This window comes from Pogoniulus pusillus, chromosome 5, assembly GCF_015220805.1.
Source record: "Pogoniulus pusillus isolate bPogPus1 chromosome 5, bPogPus1.pri, whole genome shotgun sequence".
In the NCBI taxonomy this organism is placed as follows: Eukaryota; Metazoa; Chordata; class Aves; order Piciformes; family Lybiidae; genus Pogoniulus; species Pogoniulus pusillus.
In genome coordinates this window covers 39,637,947-39,659,767 of record NC_087268.1, presented here as the reverse complement: position 1 = coordinate 39,659,767, position 21,821 = coordinate 39,637,947, and the positions used below count along the sequence as shown (strand labels likewise).

The following is a 21,821-nucleotide window of genomic DNA, read 5'->3' as shown; positions in this document are numbered from 1 at the left end:
CACAACTGAAATGAAGTGCCAGAATAATTTCAGCCATATTATACCACATCTGAATGAGATTGGGTATTTGGCTCGCCTTACATTAGGGGTCTGCCACGTTGGTAGACAGCCAGGCATCCGATGTACCATTACAGCCTGTGGGGGTTAGCTCAATTCAGTCTAGGGAGCACTTAATTTAATCCTAAAGTAGGCACTTTCACATGACTATCTAAAAAGCTCTCCAGACACCACGGAACGTATTGGCTATGTCTCCATTAACTGTAACGAGAGCTTACTCACAGTTCCCAAGTATCACAGTATCACAGTATCACCAAGGTTGGAAGAGACCTCAGAGATCATCAAGTCCAACCCTTTACCACAGAGCTCAAGGCTAGACCATGGCACCAAGTGCCACGTCCAATCCTGCCTTGAACAGCTCCAGGGATGGTGACTCCACCACCTCCCCGGGCAGCCCATTCCAGTGTCCAATGACTCTCTCAGTGAAGAACTTTCTCCTCACCTCCAGCCTAAATCTCCCCTGGCACAGCCTGAGGCTGTGTCCTCTCGTTCTGGTGCTGGCCACCTGAGAGAAGAGAGCAACCTCCTCCTGGCCACAACCACCCCTCAGGTAGTTGTAGACAGCAATAAGGTCACCCCTGAGCCTCCTCTTCTCCAGGCTAACCAATCCCAGCTCCCTCAGCCTCTCCTTGTAGGGCTGTACTCAAGGCCTCTCCCCAGCCTCGTTGCCCTTCTCTGGACACACTCAAGCATCTCAATGTCCCTCCTAAACTGGGGGGCCCAGAACTGAACACAGTACTCAAGGTGTGGTCTAACCAGTGCAGAGTTCAGGGGCAGAATGACCTCCCTGCTCCTGCAGACCACACCATTGCTGATGCAGGCCAGGATGCCACTGGCTCTCTTGGCCACCTGGGCACACTGCTGGCTCATGTTCAGGCAGGTATCAATCAGCACCCCCAGATCCCTCTCTGTTTGGCTGCTCTCCAGCCACTCCGACCCCAGCCTGTATCTCTGCATGGGGTTGTTGTGGCCAAAGTGCAGCAGCCTGCACTTGGAGCTATTGAATGCCATCCCCTTGGACTCTGCCCATCTGTCCAGGCGGTCAAGGTCCCGCTGCAGAGCCCTTCTGCCCAAGGCACTTGCCTTGTGCACGCCCAAAACTAGGGTGAGCCTAGGGTGTCAGAGTTTTCCAAAGTGTGAAGAGTCAAGCTTAGCTTATCCAAGGCACCTACAAATTTCAAATTTAAATCATATTTATAAGCCAGAACTAATCATATATAACGTACATGGGCTTAACTTACGTTTCATCCCTGACTAGCTATTCGCGAGCTTTGAAGTGCCCTTCCCTGTGCCTCCGGAACTGCGAGCGACCTCTGACAGGACGAGCTACCGGGACCTGCCTCCCCAGTCTCACCGCCGGTTAAGTAAGAGGAGACATTCTGTGTACTAGGCACTCCTTGTACTAAGGCTTCGCACTGTAGCGCCAGGGTCAGCTGGCAGCGAGAATGCCGAGCGAGCAGTAGCAGACGCGGGAAGCAGCGCGGCTCCTGCCCTGCCTCCCTCCCCTGTCGCCCGGCGGACCCGGCAGGGGGCGCCGGCTGCTCGGCTGGCGGCGACGTTTGGCCCATCGCGGCTGCCTTAGCAGTCCTCGGGCCGCCGCGGTTCCTTGGGGTCTGCCCGGCCTCTGGGGGTTCCGCCAGCGGCCCCGCCGCGGCTGGGCTGAGCCGGGCCGGGCCGGCGCCATGTTCACCAGCACCGGCTCCAACGGGCTTTGTGAGTACCGGTCCGCCATATCCTACGGGGAGGACGGAGCTACGGGAGGGCGGCGGCGAGGGGTGTGTCGGCGTCTTCCCCCGCGGCGGGTGGCCCGGCCCCCTCTGCCCGGGGACGGGATGGGGCCGTGCTGCTGGGGCGAGGGGCACTACTGCCGTGAGGAACCCAGTGAGGTAGCTCTGCGGGCGCCGCGGAGGGAAGTACCGAGCGGCTCATGCTGCCTGGCCTGGACGCGGTGCTGCCACCTCCCTTGAGGCAGCCACTGGTCTCTTTGCCCCTTCTCTGCACACGCGGCCTGGCCTCAGCCGGGCTTTTAAACTCGGGCTTTACCGCGTCTCCTGCGTCCGCCTCTGCGGTGAGGAGCCGCGTCCGGCGGTACCGGAGCTGGAGCTGCTCCAGTGGCAGCAGTGCCTTGGGAAGCGCTCGAGGGGCTTTGCTTGGCGGGCTTTGCTGCCTGGTGCGGCCCGGGGCTAGGGGTGGTGCCGGGGCGGAGGAGGAGCGGCCCTCTCGTCGCGGCTGGCCCGGGGCTGACTTCCCCGGGTCGGTGTGTGTACATCGATAAAGACCTACATGCCTAAATATGTATTAGAAAAGAGAACTTTTGTTTTTTTTCCCCCCCCAAGAGAAGGTTATTATGTAAACCATTTTATTGGGAAGACAGATAAAAAAGTAAATACATTTCTGGCTGTGTTTAACTTTATTTTTTACGCTTGGCACTTGTAAATAATTTCACCCCCCAGTGTTACTTGAACAGGCTTCACAGACATGGAAGCTTGCTTCTGAACTTGTTTAAATGACAAACAATCCTCTCCGGATAGAAGTGAACGTGACGAACTCAGCTGACTGTGGTGTGGACTTAGGCACTGCAGTCCTCAGAGCAGACTGGGATAAATGTTAAGTCAGAACTTTGCTCACTAACTGCATGCTCCACACAGAATCCAAATCTGACTGTGAAAGCAACTTCTGACTGGGGGGGGGGGGGGATTAAGTGACATTGAGGAAGAGACATTAGTTGTAGTTCTATTCTGCTTGAAGCATCTGAATGAGGGCAAGACTGTTTTTCACAGTATCACAATGCCAGGTTGGAAGGAACCCCAAGGATTGTCTGGTTCAACCTTTCCAGGTGATAGTGTAGTTTAAATGAGATGGCCCAGCATCCTATCAAGCTGAGTCTCATTTTTGCAGATGGATCTAGTAACACTGGTATTGGTACTAGAACTGGTGCTTGATTCGCAGCTCCTGATTTTTATTCCCGCTGCCCACTAATAGGTGGGCACCAACATTTTGATGATATATCCACGTATAATCCTATGAGAAGGAAGGTGAAGTGAAAACTCCTTCTATTTGGCTGAAAGTCAGTGTTTAAAAGTTTCTCCAAGATCAGAAGGATGAGTGAAAAATTACAGTTATAAGAAATATATTTGTGCTAGGATAAAAACCAAGACGAGATACCATTATGCAAAAAGTAAATGTTTTACTGGTGTAATTTTTGTTTTCATTGGGAAAACTGGTATAACATACAGTCTTTCTGAACTCACTTGTTGACCCAAAGTGATTTTTCTCAATAGGATTTGACTGCTACAGGTACTGTGACAATTTCTGAGGCTCAGATTTAGGTAACATATGCTCACCTAGTGTAAAACTGTGGAAGTCTGAAGATTTCCAGTAACTTTGGAGTTTTGTTTCTGTCTTTGTAGTGGATGTGTCCGCTGCAGTAGTGGACAGGTACGTAGGGTTCAGTTTGAATCATTGAATCAGTCAGGGTTGGAAGGAACCACAAGGATCATCTAGTTCCAACCCCCCTGCCATGGGCAGGGACACCCTACCCCAGATCAGGCTGCCCACAGCCTCATCCAGCCTGCCTTTAAACACCTCCAGGGATGGGGCCTCAACCATTTCCTGGGCAACCCATTCCAAGCTCTCACCACTCTCATGGTGAAGAATTTTCTCCTCACGTCCAGTCTGAATCTCCCCACCTCCAGCTTTGCTCCATTCCCCCTAGTCCTGTCACTCCCTGATATCCTAAAAAGTCCCTCCCCAGCTTTTTTGTAGTTACTGATGTGCAGAATCTGACAGTTTAGGCAGTTAATGAACCAGTACCTGATGTTGCAGTACGTCCTGGCTTGCTCCGCCATTCTGCTGATGGGGTAAGCAAGGGTTGGAGGAATACAAAGGCTTGGGCCATTATGTCCCCTTTCAAAATGATAAAAAGGTACTCACAGGTGTTTAGGTGCTTGTCAGTGTCTTGCCCAAATAAAGGTGAGCAAGCCCTGGTTTCACCTAATATGGTCAGTTTTGCAAATGCCGTTTTGATTGGTGAATTTCTGTGGCCAAAAGAGCCATTACACTTGGGCAAGTAATATAAATTGAGCTAAGTTGCAAGCAATTGAGCTGCTTCTGCCTTGATGCCTCTGCCTCACTGAATTGCCTCTGCCTCACTGCTCTTGGACAATGTGTTCTGCTCTGCCTGGTGCATCAGAACAGTTTGGCCCTGATATTTTGGGCTTGAACTACCTGGAAACTTAAGTGCCTCAGCTTTCCCAGGAGAAGGCATTTAAATGTCTCATGATGTGGCAAGAAGTGCCACCACATCATGCTCACTGCACATCTGCAAGAGATATTGCCTGCCCCTCTGCAAACCTCCATGCTAAGAGGAACCAGAATCAGGTCAGAGATCATATGCCTCTTTCCCAGCACTCTGGGAAGATCTGGAAGCCTCTCAACAGTTGAGCAGTTCCAACACTGCCACAAAGGAGCCAGGGACTATCTTGAAATTTCTACTCCACCGCAGTGAGCAGCACAGACCTTCCCTAGGGCTCCAGGCTGCCTATTTGTAAGTGGGGCAAAGCCATTTTGTGGCTAAACTTTTCCAATTTTCTGATTCTCCCAAATGAATGAATTGCCCATAAGTATCCTTGAGAAGATTTTCCTGACCAAATTAGAACCCAAAATTAACTAGTTTGTATGTAGTTGTGGCTGGGGCTTTCTGGAAATAAAACAATAACTACATATTTTATAATTAATGCCTCTTTAATTGCCCCAACTAAATCAATCTCTTAGAAGATTTGATGAGAACAAACCTCTTCTTTTGTACTACAGGGAAACACAAGATTAGGATATTTTCAAGCTGCTTGCTACCTATGTGTTTTAAACTGGCCTTTAACCCTCACAATGCAGAATAATTTAATTATAACAAGTTTTGGGCATTTAACATATGTTATTCGTATTGCTGTAAAAAAATCATGGAACTTTGATTCTCTAGTCAGCTCTGTCATTTATTATATCCCAGACATGGCAACTGTGTGTGCTCAAGAGAAGATAGTTTATAATTAAAATAAAACCCCTGTATGATTGATACAATTAAGTTACTGTTTACTGTGACAGAATGCAGCAGAAGAGATCACTGAACTTCAGTAGACCAATGCTGCTTGACAGTATGCTGATATACTGTTTCTAGGACACGTGTGAGCAAGACACTTTTGCTTTCTTTTAGCACAATTTATTTATAACATTTATTTTGGAAACCCTTTGGCTGCATGCATGAACAAATCTTGAGTGAGTAAATTAAAAACTTAAGTATTGCAACTTCACCAGTAAAAGGAGTTAATCTGTGTTTCTGTGCTGATTACTATGTAGATGCAGTTCGAGGTTTCTAGACAAAAATACTGTCTGATTTGTTTAAATGCATTTTGCCTTTGCATCATCAGGTGTCCCTGACATACTACTACAAAACTGACAGTTTAAGTTTAGCTCAGCAAAGCTTTTCTGAAGTCAGTTTATCTGCTGTAGCTGTCCTGATTGTTACTGTTCATTATTCAGGGTAAGGCTGCATTATTTATAGTGGGTCGATGAAATAATTCTAGGAAGCACCATCTAGATGTAGCAATTGATAGACACTCTGGCTGGTTTTACTACATGGATCTTCACTTGGTTGATGGCCAAATTTTGTTTCTGCTAATATACCTCTACTATGGTTAACAAACAATTTTTTTCTTAGTTTTTACAAAGTGCAAATGATTTCTGTACTACTTACCTTGAGCTAACTTTATGGATCATCTCTGTACTGAGTGCTAGCATGACAGTGCCACTGTGATATAGCTGCACATAAAAGTTCATTTCACATTCTGACTCTAGTTCAGCAAGATGAATGATACTGTCTTTTTCTATGAAAAAGTTTGTCTTCAAGGAATATTCAAAATGTGAGAGTTCTTTATTACAGTTTCATCCTCATGTATTCCTCAGAAGTTTAATCACATCTATTGAATTTAGACTTTCTTGTAAATAATGCTTCAATAGCAGGGCCTATGTAGTGAAGTCCTTGACCTTGTCCATGTGCTTTTTAAGGAGATGTCTTGTGTCTGAGCACAGCAGTAAAGATGAGTTCTTGCATAAAGTGTTTCTCTTGTATTTATTATCCTAGTTGAAGAGTTTCCCGGTAGAAATTCTCCATCCTATTTCTCCTGTTCAGTGATCTTTAAAATCACATGCATAGGCAGAGAGGCTCTTGAGAAGTGATGTTTTAAGAGACATGTATAAAAGCAAACCCCTGCAACAAGCAAATGGCCAAACACTGGGTGCATGTCAGGCAGTTCAGACAAGTAGATCCTTTGCTAGCAGTGATATGCTGAATTCCAGACAGGCGGTGCCATATGTAGCAGACGATGACTGTGTTGGGAGATGATAATATTCTTACTCACTGCATGACAACTTTGAATGAGGAGAAGTTAAAGTAAACATACCTGGTTACATGTTACAGCTGGGAGATATGGAAGTCAAGAAACAAGGAAAGACACCATTTAAAAGACAAAAGACATTTTGCTTTTGTTAAGGGAAACAGTTTCTGTTATCCGGAATATTGGAAGGAGTTGGTTTGCCATGTGAAAAAAAAAAGGCCAGCTATTCTGGATAATAGGAATCACAGTACAGGCATACTCAAATGGCTTAGCAAGATGCTAACCCAGTTGACTTGTAAACCAATATCAAAATGTGTTCAGGAAGCATGCTGCAGCACCTGACTCAAAAGAAAGGTTCGAGAGCTGGTTTGTGGGACCACATCCAGAGTAGTTTCTTGCGTTGCAGTCTGACAGCAAATTGTGTGCTGTTAAGAATGCTGCTGAAGCACCAGTGGCTGTGCAATGGCAAGCATGAGTGCATCAAGACTGACACTGGGCTGGCTGATTTACTGCAGTGCTGCCTTTCTGCATTTGCTGCATGTTTAGCAACATGCCTGATCCCAGGAGGAAAGTACGATGTGTGGGTGACTTTTCCAGCATAAGACACCAAAAGCCCTTCCAACAGCTTAAACCTGTAAGGCCAACACCAAAGTTTTCTGCAGACATTGTAATAATCTTCTCCCAACCATCTTCATGCTATCTGCAGTACTGCATATGAGTGTAGTAGAAAAGTCTGATTGGGTGTTAGGTTGGACTGGATGATCTTGGAGGTCTCTTCCAATCTGGTTGATTCTATGATTTAGTCTTTATAAAAATAAAATCTGAGTCCATGTTTTAAAGCCTATCCACTTGCTACACCTGGGAAATATTTAACAACTTTTCCTACTATATGCAGACTACTTCTTGTAGAAGTAGGGAGTAGAGCCCTTTGAATTTACATGCAAGCATTTCCACTAGTGTGACTTAACATCTTCACCTCTCTGTGAAACTTTGTAGTACAGGGGTAGCAATTGGTTAAAAACTCCGAGGCAAGTAGGGAATGCAGGGCTCCTCTGTTTGCATAACCAGCAAGGCTGAACTGTGTTGGGCACAGGCACCAGGAAGAAATAAAGTTATGCAAGCTAATACTTTGTGGTACAATTAATTGAAGGAAATATGAAGTGTGTATCAAATATATCAGATTTCTGTGTGCAACAGTATTACTTAGTACACTACTATATGGGAAAACAAATTAGCTTGCACATCAGTGGCTTTTTACAATGGTTTAAGTACATCAGTGGACAAGGAAAGACCAACAGATGTCATCTGTCCAGAATTCTGTAAAGCCCTTGACGTGGTCCTCCATAACATCCTTCCCTGTAAGCTGGAAAGATATGGATTCGATGGGTAGACTATCCAGTGGATAAGGAATTGGTTGGATGATTGCATTCAAAGGGTAGTGGTCAGTGGCTCAATGTGCAGATGGAAACAGGTGACAAGTGATGTCCCTCAAGGGTGTGTATTGGGACCAGTGCTGTTAAATATCTTCATCAGTGATATCGACAGTGAGATTGAGAGAGCCTTCAGTAAATTTGCAGATGATACTGGACTCAGTGGTGGAGCTGATCCTGAAGGACAGGATGTCATCCACAGTGACCTGGACAGGCTGGAGAGGTGGACTGAGTGAAATCTCATGAAATTCAATAATGCAAAGCGTAAGGTCATAGATCTAGGTCAGGGCATTCCTAGATACCAGTACAGGCTAGGGGATGATGAAATTGAGGGCAGCCCTGCAGAAATAGACTTTGGGATGCATAAGAAGCTGGACATGAGCAGACAGTGTACACTTGCAGCCCAGAAGGCCAGTTGCATTCTAGACATCAAAAAAAGTGTGGCCAGCAATTGAGAGAGGTGATTCTGTCACCTTGCTCTGGTAAGACTTCACCTGGAGTACTGTGCCCATGTCTGGAGCCCTCAGTGCAGGAAGGACATGTGGGTGCAGAGGAGGACCATGAAAATAATCAAGGGGCTGGAACACCTCTCCTACGAGGACATACTGAGGGATCTGGGGTTGTTCAGCTTGGAGAAGAGAAGGCTCTGGGGAAACCTAATAGTGACTTTGCAGTATGTGAAGGAAGCCTATAAAAAGGGCTACAGAGGCACTGTTTACAAAGGCTCACTGTAGTGATAGGACAAGAGGCAATGGTTTTAAATTAGAGCAGATTTAGGCTGGATGTTTGGAACAGGCTCTTTACTGTGAGGGTGGTAAAACACTGCAACAGGTTGCCCAGGGCGGTATTCGATTGTGGAGATACTCACAATCGAATTTGACAAGGCACTGGGCAACCTGATCTAGTAGAGGATGCCTCTGCTCACTGCAGGGGGTTGGCCTAGATGACCTTTAGAGGTCCCTTCCAACCCAAACCACTCTATGATTCTGTAATCAGCATGCCACCATGCAGTGAGTCCTGGGAGCAGCATAGCCACATCCTCTCGATTAGCCATGCACTGAGTGTTGCAAAGATGTGATTATTCTGCTGCTGCTGCAGAGTCAGCTCATTTCAATCTGGCGTGGGGATCTTCAGGTGGTATTGTGAAGCATACCTGGTATTTGTGACAGTGTATATTAATTGTGGTAATATGCTCTGTGGCTGGGAGGGAGAAGAGACAGCTCAGTGAGGTAAATGGTTTTGGTTTTTTTTTTATTAACTTCAGCTTTTCTTCACATTCTTTTCAAGCATCCCTTTTATAAGCAAAGATTTTGAGGCTTTTTTGGGTTTGGTTGGTTGATTTTCTTTTCATAGTTTCTTATTCTTTTATAGTTTGTGACTTAAGCTAAACCTAGCAGTTTTCTAAATGGTGAATATGTAGGCAACTGGTTTAATTACAGTCTTACTAAGGTCTCTTAGAAATAAATGTAAAGCATGATCATACTTGTTTTCTTTATTGACTGTATTAATGTATACATTAATGTTATTTGCCTCTCAGTTTCTGCATTAATTTACAAGCATTTGACAGAAAACTTCATGCAGTGGCACTCTTCTTACCGTGTTCATTCACTTGCAGGTATAGCAATGATTAACCACCAGAGTACGCTGTGAAGTGACAGTCTGAACACAAGATCTTCCAGTGCTCTGTGTCTAGACCCGGGGCCAGAGCTGTTTTCCTGACCCCGAGTACTTCATTCAGTCGTGGTATTTTCAGGAAGCAGTACTGTCACTGCTTTTTCAAGGCCCTCTGGTTTTTTTGTTTGCTTGTTGTTTGGTTAGTTTGTTTTTTTTTTTCTTGTTTGTTTTTCAAAGGATGAACAAACTCTAAAAAATTGTCCTCTGGTTCAATTTCATCCTATCAGTCAGCACACAGGTCTCCTAGTATCTTCCATATTCCTCAAGCAATCTTACATGAGTGTGTATCTCTTGTAGTCCTCCCTTCGTGACATGTTTTCATTTGTCCTTGACCACTGCTCAGGACTTGATGCATGAAAGACAATCTTACTCTTCAGATATAGTAAGGTCTGTAGTCTCCCAAAAGCACACACTGAAATCTAGGAAGCACTTAAAGGTTGGTATTCAGATTTGCATGTCTAACAGTGGGTTTCATTGACCATTACAATAAAGGACAAGCAAGGGTTCCAGACATTCAGAAGATGTCATGTTTATCTTTTGTGTGTAGCAAAGGTTAATCTGAAGGGAAAGTAGTAGGCAGAGTCCTTGGAAACTCTCACCTTTTCAACACATCACTGTTTGCCTGTGAACCTGCCACAGGTTCCTGGGAGGATCTTAGAATACAATAGATTAATGTCTGCATGATGGCTTAGTGCAGGAAAAACAACCTCCCAAAAATACAGACTCCATTGGTGCATTTGGGAAGTAATGTGCATTCAGATGTGCATAGTTTATGGTTCAAAAGACTCACAGATCTTGTGCATCAGCATTAAAAAAAATACTTGTGTATATTTTGTGCCGTTATGGTAGTCCCCAGCAGTTAATTTTCTGCAGGGAAGATGTGTGTCTGCCTCATAACAGCAGGGTTGGGGAAATTTGCAGATGACACTGTTAAAAAAGGCTGTTGCACGGCATGTTTCATCTGTAGCTGTGGTGTAAGCTAAGTAAGGATCCCCACAAAAAAATGTCCTGAGCTAATTTGAACTTCTGCAGCCGCTGCTTATCAGCTGGTGTTGGCAGTAAGGTCCTCTCCCAGGTCAATGTCTGAGTCTTGGTCCCAGAACAGAGGTACAAGGAGTGAAATTGCTCCCCCCAAAGCCCTTTTTAACAGTGGTTTGGTCTGACTGCGTGCATTGACAGATCTTTAACAGGTCTCTTGACCCGTGTGTGGTTAAAACAGGCAGGGAACAGGAAATCATTTTAAAACCCGTAGCTGTTGCTGCTACCCCCAACTTTCATATTCTTATTAGTACAGTGGTGGCTTCTGAAGCTGCAGCTGCCTGAGCAATTGTGACAGACACTTCTATTCCTTAACTCTCTGTGCTTTGAAAGTGGGTGGCCAAAGAAGCAGTAGGTTGTGGAAGAAGAGGATTTGTGTGCTTTGCAATGAGTGCAGGGGAGGGATATGAAGATGTAGAAGTAGTTTCCTTATTCATGTCACATTTTAGGATCAACTGCACACTGCACACTGGTAGCACAGTGGTGGGGATACTTGTCTGTGAGATTATGAGAGCATTTTAGGGGAAATCTTCTCCATTGCACCGGGGGGGAAGCAAAGGTCTGGAGTGAAAGTTAGTTCTTCGCTCTTCGTTATAGCACAGGCATGCTCTGCTACTTGTTACAGGGTTTGCTCACTTGGAAGCTCAGAATGTGTATTGCAACACCGGCACTATTACAAGCTGTTCTTTGAAAGAATTGCCACGTAAGGAGCACTCTGGGGCTGCAAATTTATTCCGAGGTCTTTGAAGATAGCATTTCCTATGTTTTAACTCTTCAGGGTCAAAATGAGGCTTTATCCTGCAGTTCTACTTTCTTTATGTGGTATAAAGGCATTGTTTTTTTCTCCTCCTTGGGCACATCTCTATGGGTGCTGCCAGTAACCTGGTAGCATGTGTCCATCCTGAATGTGGTTGTAAGTCCACTGGACTAGCATTTTGCTTTCTAAGCTTTGCATTTATGTTCTAAGTAAGGAATCTAACTTGGGTGTTAGAATGCCCAATTGTGCAGTTAGTCATTCCGGTCTGTGTAGCTAGTCGGGATTGTTAGTCATTTTGAGTCTTAATGCATGAGATATTCCATGGCAGTATGACAGTTCCTTCTTCACTGATGACCTTGCATCAGTCCTTGAGAATGATCTATGTGCTGTTGAAAAGTCAAGCAAGCTACTACATTAGACAGTGAAACACTTGGGGGAAAAAACAACAACATTGCAGGAGATACATTATTTATCTGAAAAAGTTTGTGCTAGTAGGGGGAAAGAATTTCTGTTTCAAAAATGTGAAGTTAATTAATTAACAGATTATTAATTATTGTGGCAATTGAATGGAGGATTAACGTCATGTAAAATCACAGAATGTTAGGGGTTGGAAGGGACCTCAAAAGGTCATCTAGCCCAACCCCCCCTGCCAGAGCAGGGTCATCTGTAGCATATCACACAAGAATGCGTCTGGGTGGGTTTTGAATATCTCCAGAGAAGGAGACTCCATAAGCACCCTGGGCAGCCTCTTCCAGTGTTCTGTCACCCTCACAGTGAAAAAAAAAAACGTCTTAATGTTTCTGTGGAACCTCCTATGCCTCAGCTTCCACCCATTGCTCCTTGTCCTGTCATTGGACATCACCAAGAAGAGCCTGGCTCCGTCCTCTTGGCACTCTCCCTTTATGTATTTATAAACTTTAATGAGATCATCCATTAGTCTTCTCCTCACCAAACTGAAGAGACTCATCTCTCTCAGTCTTTCTATCATCAGTGTATCTAAACATGGTGAAGAGAAAATCCATTTATTCAGAATGTGTGTTCATGTGGTTCCTTGCTGCATAGCCTCTAAAAAATCTTAATCCCTAATGCAAAGGAGACAAAGGTGTTTGTTTTAACTAGATGTGCATGTATGTCTTGCTAGCAAAGAAGAACGATTGTTGTATTTCCTGAAACATGATTGAACCTCAGGAGGACTTTATAGGAGGGCATGAAATCTAGAGATGCAGAAAGCTTAGGCTTAATTATAACCAAGCAATTTAATGAGAGAATCTGGAAAATGAAATGTCTGATTAATCTTTAACTGTCATTAATATCTCTAAAGGCTTCCCTCGGCTGGTGCATTTTTCCTGTTTATTTGCAGGCTCTTAAGAACTTGAGAAGTTGTCAAGATAACAAATCAAGATGGTGCCACTGCTGCTATATTTTATAATCACCTGTTTAGATATGGAACTTTAAAAAATGTGATAGACTTTTCTCTAAAAGAGCTTTTCCATTTGTTTTTGTCTTTCAGATAAAGCACCATTGTCAAAGAGTCTCTTACTAGTCCCAAGTGCCATCTCAATTCTATTGACTCTGCTCTTCCAACATTATCAGAAGTTCTTTGCATATAACTTAAAAGCTATAAAAGAGGATTTTCAGGTAAGAGTCACTTAATTTTGGGGGGAGGGGAAAGAGACTGCAAAATATGTTCTGTGTGATTTATTTTCCAATCTGTTTCTCTGGGTTTTTTTTTCCCCTTTGTTCACTGTTGTAGACCAGCTTGTTCTTAACCTGTTTTAGCTTCACCTCAGTTCATGACTTTTTGGAACAAATGAGAAAAACTGATCTGAAACAATAAACATAGCTTTTCACTTCTTTCTTTTGCATGGGAATTGATTTGATTACTATCATTTTTCCTACCAGCCACTGGCATTTGGAAGCTGACTGTAAACGAAGTGCAATTTAGCTTGAGTAATTCTACACCAATTTTGATATGAATGTCAGTTCCTTATTGTGCTTAGTTCTTCAGTCTGAAGAGGACTATTGAGGTCAGGTGTACTAATTATATATGATCTATTTTAACACTTGGTAACTTCTACTGTAGTTAGATACAAGAAACTAAAATTTGCCTCTTGAATAGAACTTCTGCTTACAATTTGAAGATTCCAAGTTGCTGAGGAGCGTGACAAACTTCCTCATCACCTGATGAATGTTTACTTATTTTACTAGATACTCTTGCTCATTTCCAGTTGAAACTAGGATATTTTACAGTATTGCATCTTGTAAGATTTTGTTCTCAGCTGAGTTAGGTATCCACTGGTATCAGTTGCAATTGTTGAAATAATACATTTAGAAGTAATGAGATAGAAAATGTGAGGATTTGAGGTTTTTTGTTTTAGTTTTTGGAAATGGCAAACTGCTGCTCAACAGAGAATGATCAGCAAATGCCTGTGCAATTATTTTCCCCCACATGTTGTAGTCGGATCAAAAAGAAGTATGTAGTCAGCTTAATGTCTTTTGCGATTTCCAACTGTAACTTTAAAAGGATGCATAAGGTAACATACTCAGGATACACATTCAGGATCAATATGGTCATCTCAATCTCCACCCAGTGATGTGTTTGTCACTGAAGAGTGAGTCTTCATCCTCCTAGGTGCTGGTTGCAGCCTTAAAAGATTATTAGGCATATCTAGTGATACTCTGTGCTGTTGCACTGTTTGTGATCTTTATAGTCAAGAACAAGAATTCCATTGTAATGATGTGGCCTTCAGCTCTGCAAGAGCACTGATTACATTTTCCAAGTCTCTTGCAAATGCTATGCAGCAAAAATATAGAAATCAATGCCTGTCTTGTAAAAGTCTTAGAACCAAGTGTTTGGGGAGAAGGAGAAAGTCTGAGAAACTACTCAAGTTTTAAATGGATATTTTATGGGTTTGGAGTTTGCTTATTTGTTTGCTTTGCACTTTGTCTTTAGAGGAGTCCTCTCCAATTGTTTGGTCTCCTGAAAAGCATTAGTAGCTGTGTTTTATTCAAACAAAGAGTCTTCACTGTGTCTCAGGCATAAACATTTGCAAGTATCTGTAGAAGCTATGATACTTTGATTGTGGTGCTTGGAGAAATTTTTGGGTTTGAATGCTTTCTTTCTTAACTTGTTTGATTTATTGTTACAGCCTTTGGAATAAGCTATAAGCTATGTATTTGTGAACCTCTGGTATCAGGGAGAGCAGATTGTTTAAATCCTGTCTGATGCTGGTATTTGGATGAGAATATGAAGTAAGTTTGCTAGAATAAATTGATCTGTGGGGATGAGTTTAATGGAATGGAAGAATTTCAGGAGCTGAACAGGCATTTTGGATATTGGATATTAAAACTTGTTAAAGCTAGTTGAAAGCATAGGAAATAAAGCATGCAGTTGAAGAAGAGTATATTGTTTTGGAAAGCAAAATATATACTATATAGTACTAAAGAGGACCCTCAAGAGCAGTGAAAATGCTATGTTTAAAATGAAGATTACATTAGACCTATGTATTTTTTAAGCTGGCTAAGGTAAAGAGCAATTAGCTTTCTATAGTCTATGCAAGAGCTGTTCAGTATATTATGAAATGTTCAGCTTTCAGGTCACAGCCCTGACAAGTTTGCCTGCAGAAGGAGTGATACTGATACTGCTGCCTACATTTTAACATTGGGCATGTTTAGATGGAGCAGCTAGAACAATGAGATCCCATTTCTTTTTTATTCAATCCTAGGGAAGTTAGAGGCAGAAGCATTGACTGAGGCCTTGAGAAAGATAAGGCTCAGGCAGCATGTTGGTTTTAGGACTGCAACGAAAGGGAGAGTACCTATCAGACTGTGGCTTAGGAAACAGAGCAGGGAGACCCACACTTAGCTGAAAACTAGCAAGGGAGATGAACAGCAGCAAGGAAAGTTTTTTAAATTCTATCACCAGTGAAAGAAAGGCTTAAGGAGAGTGTGGGCCCAATCCTCATTATGGCAGAGGGCCCCCCCATATGGGGATGTGCCAAAGGCTGCGGTATTCAAGCAGATATATTTATTGGTTTGTACTAGTATGTTTTTCCTCCAGGGTCCCTAAGCTGCCTAGCAGAGTCTGCAAAAGCAAAGCAGTATCCACCACTTAGAAAAATAGAGTTAGAGATCACTTAATCCAGATGGATTGCTTCTAAGGATGCCAGTGGAGCTGGAAATGTAATTGTAAGACCTTTCTCTAGCATCTCTGAAAGATCATGGCAATAGGTGGAGGTACCCAATGACTGGAGGAAGGCAAGCACCACACCAATCTTTGGGAAGGGCAGAAAGGAGAATCCAAGTAACATCAGGTCACTCAGCCTTACTTTGGTCTCTAGATAACATCAGGCCAGTCAGCACTACTTTGGTCCCTAGGAATGTCTTGGAGCAAATTCTTCTAGAAGCTATTTCTCAGTGCATCTTGTGGGTCACAACTGGCTCCACAGCTGGGGTTTGCAACACATTTTTGCCTTTTGTGTCCATGGGACTCTCTCTGAGAATGGAGGATTACTTGGAAGAGGTGGAATCCACCTGACCAAGTGGGACAAAAGCATCTGCGCTAACAGGCAGGTCAGCTTGGTGATGAAAACTTCAAAACAGGAGCAGTGTAGAAAAGAGAGATGGTTTCACAGGTAAGTGAGGAAGTAGTAGAATGAGTTAGCCAGCAAAGGAGACAGGGTGATGTGAACAGAAGAGATCTTGTAATCAAGAAAACAGAACTAGAAAGGACCTACTTCAAGTGTACACACTTAAATAAGGAAGTGCCTACAGGACAGCATTTTGTGGAAGACTCCCATATGTTTTCTGGGAAGTCAGTGTAAGTGGGTACCTCTCTGAGGTGTCTTTATACTGATGCATACTACATAGGGAATAAATAAGAGGAATTAAAAGGTCACATGCAGTTGCAGGATTGTGATCTTATTGGGGTCATGAGGGTGTAGTGGGTTAGCTTATGTGATAGGACTGCTGTAGTAGGCAGATACAAGCTAAGTGGGACAGGCAAAGAGGAAAATTGCTCTTTATCTGAAAGCAGTGGAAGCACACAGAGATTTCTTTTCAGACATGAGGAACTTGAGAGTTTATGAGTCAGGATTAGAGAGTAAACCAGCACAACCACCTTAGGTGGTGGTGTTTACAACAGGTCACTTGATCACAAAGAAGTAGATGAAGCCGCCTTCAGACATCTGAAAAAACTCTCATGATTTCAGGTTCTGGGCCTTGTGGAGGACTTTTAACCATCCTGCAAGCTGTTGGTCAGTCCTACAGCAGAGTATAATCATCCTGAAGTGTGGTCAGTCCAGGAGGTTTCTCTAGTGTATTGATAGAAACTTCCTGACACAAATGATTGAGATGATGCTGATGGTGGCTGAGGGCCACCAGTATAGTCAGGGCTGAGCAATTGGTATGTCAGGAGAGGCTGAGAGAGGCTCTTAGCTTGTGCAAGAGAAGGCTTGGAGTGGATCTTACCAATCTGTATAAATACCCAGTGGGAGGGAGCAAAGAAGAGAGTGAGCCAGTCCCAGCGAAAGGACCAGAGGGAATGGCCATGAATCAAAATACAAGAAATTCCATTTGAAGAAAAAACTTGTTTGTTTTTTTTTATTGTAAGACTGATGAAACAGAAGAACACTTTCCCCAGAGAAGTTATGTAGTTGCCATCCTTGGAGACAGTTAGAACTAGATTGGAAGTAGTCATTTAACAATCCTTAGTTGGTTTTGTTATGAGTGAGGATGTCAGATTGGTGGTCTCCAAAGGTCACTTCCTACTTCAGTCATGCTGTAATTCTAAGGAAGCATGCATGACCAACTGCTTTCTTTCTTCCACGAGGCAAGTGGTGCTGTGGACAAGAAAGGAGTCAGTGATTTTGCATATCTTGACTTTAGCAAGTTCTTTAACCCAGTCTTCCATTGTGTCTTTAAAGCCAGATCAGTGAGGTATGTACTAAACAACAGGATAAGAAGATAGGTGGAAAGTTAGTTGGACTCTCAATGGAATTATGGTCAGTGCAAAGTCTAATTGGCAAGTTTTCATTAGGGGAAAGCTCCTCAGAGATTAATACTAGGACCAGTACTGTTTAATGTCTTCATTAGTGACCTGGATGATGGGATAATGTGTGATTCAAGCAAGTTTGTAGGTGGATAAAAATCAGTGGGAATGGTCAGTGTCTTAGAAGGCAGGGCTGCTATTTAGTCCAAGAAATGGACTGATAAGAACTTCATGAACTGAAATGTCCTGTGTCTGAGATGGAATAACCCTAGCCTACAACAATACAGACTGGGTGAGACAAGTGCTTGGGAAGCCACTCTGCAGAGAAACACCATGAATTTTAGCATACAGCAGGAGTCAGCAGTGTGTTCTTGCAGCCAAGAAGGCCAACCATCTTCTGGACCATATTAGTGAGAGTGTGACCAGTTAATTTGAGATGAGTGGTCTTCTTCCTCTACTTAACACAATGCTCTACGTTAGTCACAGAAGTTCTCAGATAAATACAGGAAAGATATGGATGCAGTGGGGTTGATCCACCAAGAGAGCCTGAGGTTTGGAGCATGGAACAGACAAGAAAAGGCTGAGAGAACTGGGTCTGCCCTGCCTTAGGAAGAGAGAGCAAGGAGGAGACTCATTGTTGCTGTCTACAAGTATGTGGTCAGAATCAATGGAAAATCTGGAGCTAGATTGCAGGTGCTCTGAGGTAGTGCAAAAAGTAGAGGGTGCAAGGCAGGACATGGGAAATTCTGCCTGACTGTAAGAATTTGATTTAAACCATGAGGTAGCCAAGCACTGGCACAGGTTTCTCAGACAGGTTGCAGAACTTTCATCCTTGGAAGTGTTCAAGACTCAGCTTGACATGGCTCCAGGCAAGCTGATCTCATTTATATCCTTTTGGAACAGGACACTGGACTAGTTGATATCTGGAGGTGACTTTGAAAATTACCTATTTTTCAGAATTGTCCAGCTTGGTAGAGAGAAACTGCAAACTAGGGACATAAAAATGCATTTGACTCGCCTTCGTTTCCATTGTAGATTTATTTCAGCAGGTAGACTTCTTCCTTGACAATATTTTATTTTTGAACAGATTTCTTGAAGTTTCTGTAACATTGTACTCACTTTATTTCCCTCCTTAAATGCACTGCATTCTGTAGAGCATTTCCTTGAAGTAAGAGACACTTAATGCGGTGACCTTTAACATTTTAGGTTTGGAGACTTATATGCGGGAGAACAGTATGTCTTGATTTGAAAGACACATTCTGTAGCAGTCTGCTCATTTACAACTTTAGAATATTTGAAAGAAGATATGGCAGCAGAAAATTTTCAGTAAGTTCCAGTTACATTTGTTTTAGCAAACTGTTTTCTAAGCTGTTTAGAACCTCGTAGTCTTGGATTAACATTGCAGTGTTTTTACTAACATCTTGTATATAAATATATGTTAAAGAGTTTTAAAGATAATTTGGTTTCCACAAATCTGAATTGATATTGATAGTTTCTTGCAGTCAGTTGATTACTCTAATTCAAGTTTGAGGCTGCATTGGCTGAAAATTACAAGACTTGAGTTTTAGTGACAAATTTAACTTTTCATTCTTCAGTTTCTAGCCATTTAGATCTAGAATCACATTGTGTTAGAGATTTTATTTGTCTTAAATGAATTATAGTAGTTTCCTTTTTTCCCCTTTTATTGATACATCAAAACCTTATTTTTGAACTGTTGAATTAATTAAAATTAAACTTTTTCTTTCCAGTCATTTTTACTGGGTGCTTGGATGCTCTCAGCATTGTTTGATCTTCTCCTTGTAGAAGCTGCTCAGTATATATTTGGCATCACCATCAACAGCTTGCCTTCTGGTTTGTAAGTAATTTCTAATTGATTGGTTATTTTAGCTAATAGTTTGAAGGCATTATTCTGTGAAGTTTCAGTTTAAAAATTCTTTCATTGTGTATCCCTTCACATGGGATTTAATTTCCTTTTGAACTACAGTGTAAAGGTTCTTGACACAGCTATTATATTTTCAAACATTAGTTTTCTGGTTGTGATCTGTGGTTAATTAATTTATAATTATAAATTACTTGTAGCCCCAAGTGTCAGCATGATAGAAACACGGTTTGCCATGCACAAATCACTGCTGTATTTGGTTTTGTTCAATTCAATATCGTCTGAAATCAAGCTGGTGCCAGTTTCTTTCTTGAATCACAAAGACAGCACAGCTGTAAGGCATATCTTTTGCTCACTTTGAAATGCACATGCAGTTGTATGTATTTCATCTGGCTGTGTTTCAAAAATTGAATGTTAGAGCATGTTAATCCATTTAGTGCTTGAATTTGAGGTTCTTAAGAATTCTTCAATCCTTTTTATTAATTAACTAGTGATTCAGTTTCACATAACCTATTTTTGAGATTTCTGCACTTAAGAAGAGATAGACATATCACAGTTGAGCCACACATCTTGCAGAGTCTTTGTTGTTAATTGTCTAACAGGTGATATCAGACTCATATACACTCTGAGGTAACAAAAGCTCTTGGAGATAGATTTTTTATATTAAAGACCATATTAGCCTTTCTTCTGTTTCTTCCTTCTTACTGTGTCTCTTGAAAGAAGCTCAGGTCTGATTTAATAAGGGAGAAAAATCATATGTTTGACATTATAAAGACATATTTTTTTGTAGCATGGGAGTATTCAAAAGGAGTTGAATACTTGAATAGTACTACAGTTACTTGTCATGTTTGCTACTTTTAAGTTCATTGCTGGGACATAAGCTGCTGGCATGTTTGGAAAAATTCAATATTTTCATATACTTTGTGCAAGAATAGGGTGTAATAAATGTATACATCATACTCACAGGGAACTAATAAGTACTTTGACTATTATACCTTTCAGTATTTTTGTCTGTGACTACATAATGTTGTCAGTAAAAAAGGATCTGCATTAAAGAAATATTTTGTTGAATGATGTATAAGTGTTTTTAAGGCTTGTTAACATCGATCTTGGGGGAATGAAGTTAATTTTAGATGTGTGAGAGTTTCAGGAGCATTTGGTTGTGCAAATATAAAGAATTAATATATATATCGCATCACAGTTCTTAAGTGTTGTTTGCTTTGTTATACTCACAGTCACTTTTTCATGTCTGAAAAGATTCATAATCTTTTGAGATGACAAAAGCATTGCAAAATTTGATACTGACAATGGGTTTTTAGTTCATTTCATTTTTAGTTCATTTACAAAAGCTGTCAAGCAAATGTAAAGAAGTGCAATTATTCTGTTCTGTCATACAGTGCAACAAATGTGCCTGTTACTTCTCTCTATAGAACATTCTTCAGTGTAGTCTCAGTGCTAGAATTCAGAAAAAGAATCACTTGTTTCCATCCTAGAAGTCCCCTGACTTTTTTTTTTTGGTCTCTTTTTATATCATTTCACTGTTCATATTGCTGAGTGATCTTACACTTCCAGTTCGAAAACTTTTCCTGCGCACGCTTCTAAGGTAGTTGCGATAGAGCATTACACTGATGACCCTTGCCTGAAATTGCTTAGAAACAATATAGTACAGTATCACATCCAAGCATGTACTGAGATTCATGAGAAAGGTGGTAAAGGCTGCCCAGGGATTGTAAGTTGTATTTTCATCTTGCAGCATCAATAAAGCAAAACAAATGTGGAAGGGTACAAAGCAAACAAGTACTTGAGCAATCAGAGTAACTATAATTCTTATGGATCTCTCCTTGGCCTTAGGCTTCAGTTTAGAAGTCTTGCCGTGGATAAAATTGTAAATAATGACTAAATAACACCCCATCATGATAAACAAGGGAGTCAAAAAGAAAAAAATCAAACGAGAAAAGTTCAGTGTATTTACTTCCTTTAAATGGATGATATCAAGCATTTTGATGCAGGTGGTGAAATTCGAGGCTGTGTCTGGATCGGATTGTAAAAACAGCAATGGGGACGTTGTTGCGAGGGTCATTGTCCAGATTCCAATGCAAACCATCACAGCCTTTTTGGTATTTTTAAGTTCTTTGACATGTTTGGGCTGGACAATAGCCATAAATCTGTCTACACTTATAAAAGTGAGTAACCACAGTGCAATGGCTGGATAAAATACGGTGAAAGCACTGATAATCCGACAGAAGGTATCTCCAAAGGGCCAGATTTCTTTCCCGTGGTAGATGATTCGAAAAGGCAAGGAAAATATAAAAATGATGTCAAGTAATGCCACATTCATCATATATATGGTTATAGTAGTTCTCTTCTTGGTAGTGCAGCTGAATACCCATAGTGCAGTGGCGTTCACCAGTAATCCCACTGTGAATACAAAACTGTAGAAAACCAGTGATGCAATTCGGTATTCTTCAGGGTGGTGATTTCCAGGTGTCATATTTTAATTGAATTTAGAGACAGTTGTTGCACTTCATAAATACCCTAAAAATAGATAAAATCAAAAAGTCAATATTGACCAGCTCACTGAGTGTGCTTCAGTAGCTCATAATTAGATTGA

At 42.0% G+C, this 21,821-nt stretch overlaps 2 protein-coding genes across 2 annotated transcripts in view; one reads left to right on the top strand and one right to left on the bottom strand.

Annotated features, from left to right (window-relative positions):
* Positions 1-1,539: 1,539 nt before the first annotated feature.
* The window catches only part of UBAC2 (UBA domain containing 2), a 108,738-nt gene continuing 88,456 nt past the window's right edge, over positions 1,540-21,821 (top strand). The window contains exons 1-4 of the mRNA XM_064143850.1: positions 1,540-1,770; positions 12,853-12,980; positions 18,538-18,657; positions 19,080-19,186. Coding sequence (XP_063999920.1) covers positions 1,740-1,770; positions 12,853-12,980; positions 18,538-18,657; positions 19,080-19,186 — 386 coding nt within the window. The 5' untranslated portion in view covers positions 1,540-1,739. The remainder of the gene's footprint in view (positions 1,771-12,852; positions 12,981-18,537; positions 18,658-19,079; positions 19,187-21,821) is intronic.
* On the bottom strand, positions 20,736-21,701 carry GPR18 (G protein-coupled receptor 18). Its single transcript, XM_064144040.1, has one exon. It carries the CDS (start codon positions 21,699-21,701, stop codon positions 20,736-20,738), a length of 966 nt encoding a protein of 321 aa, XP_064000110.1.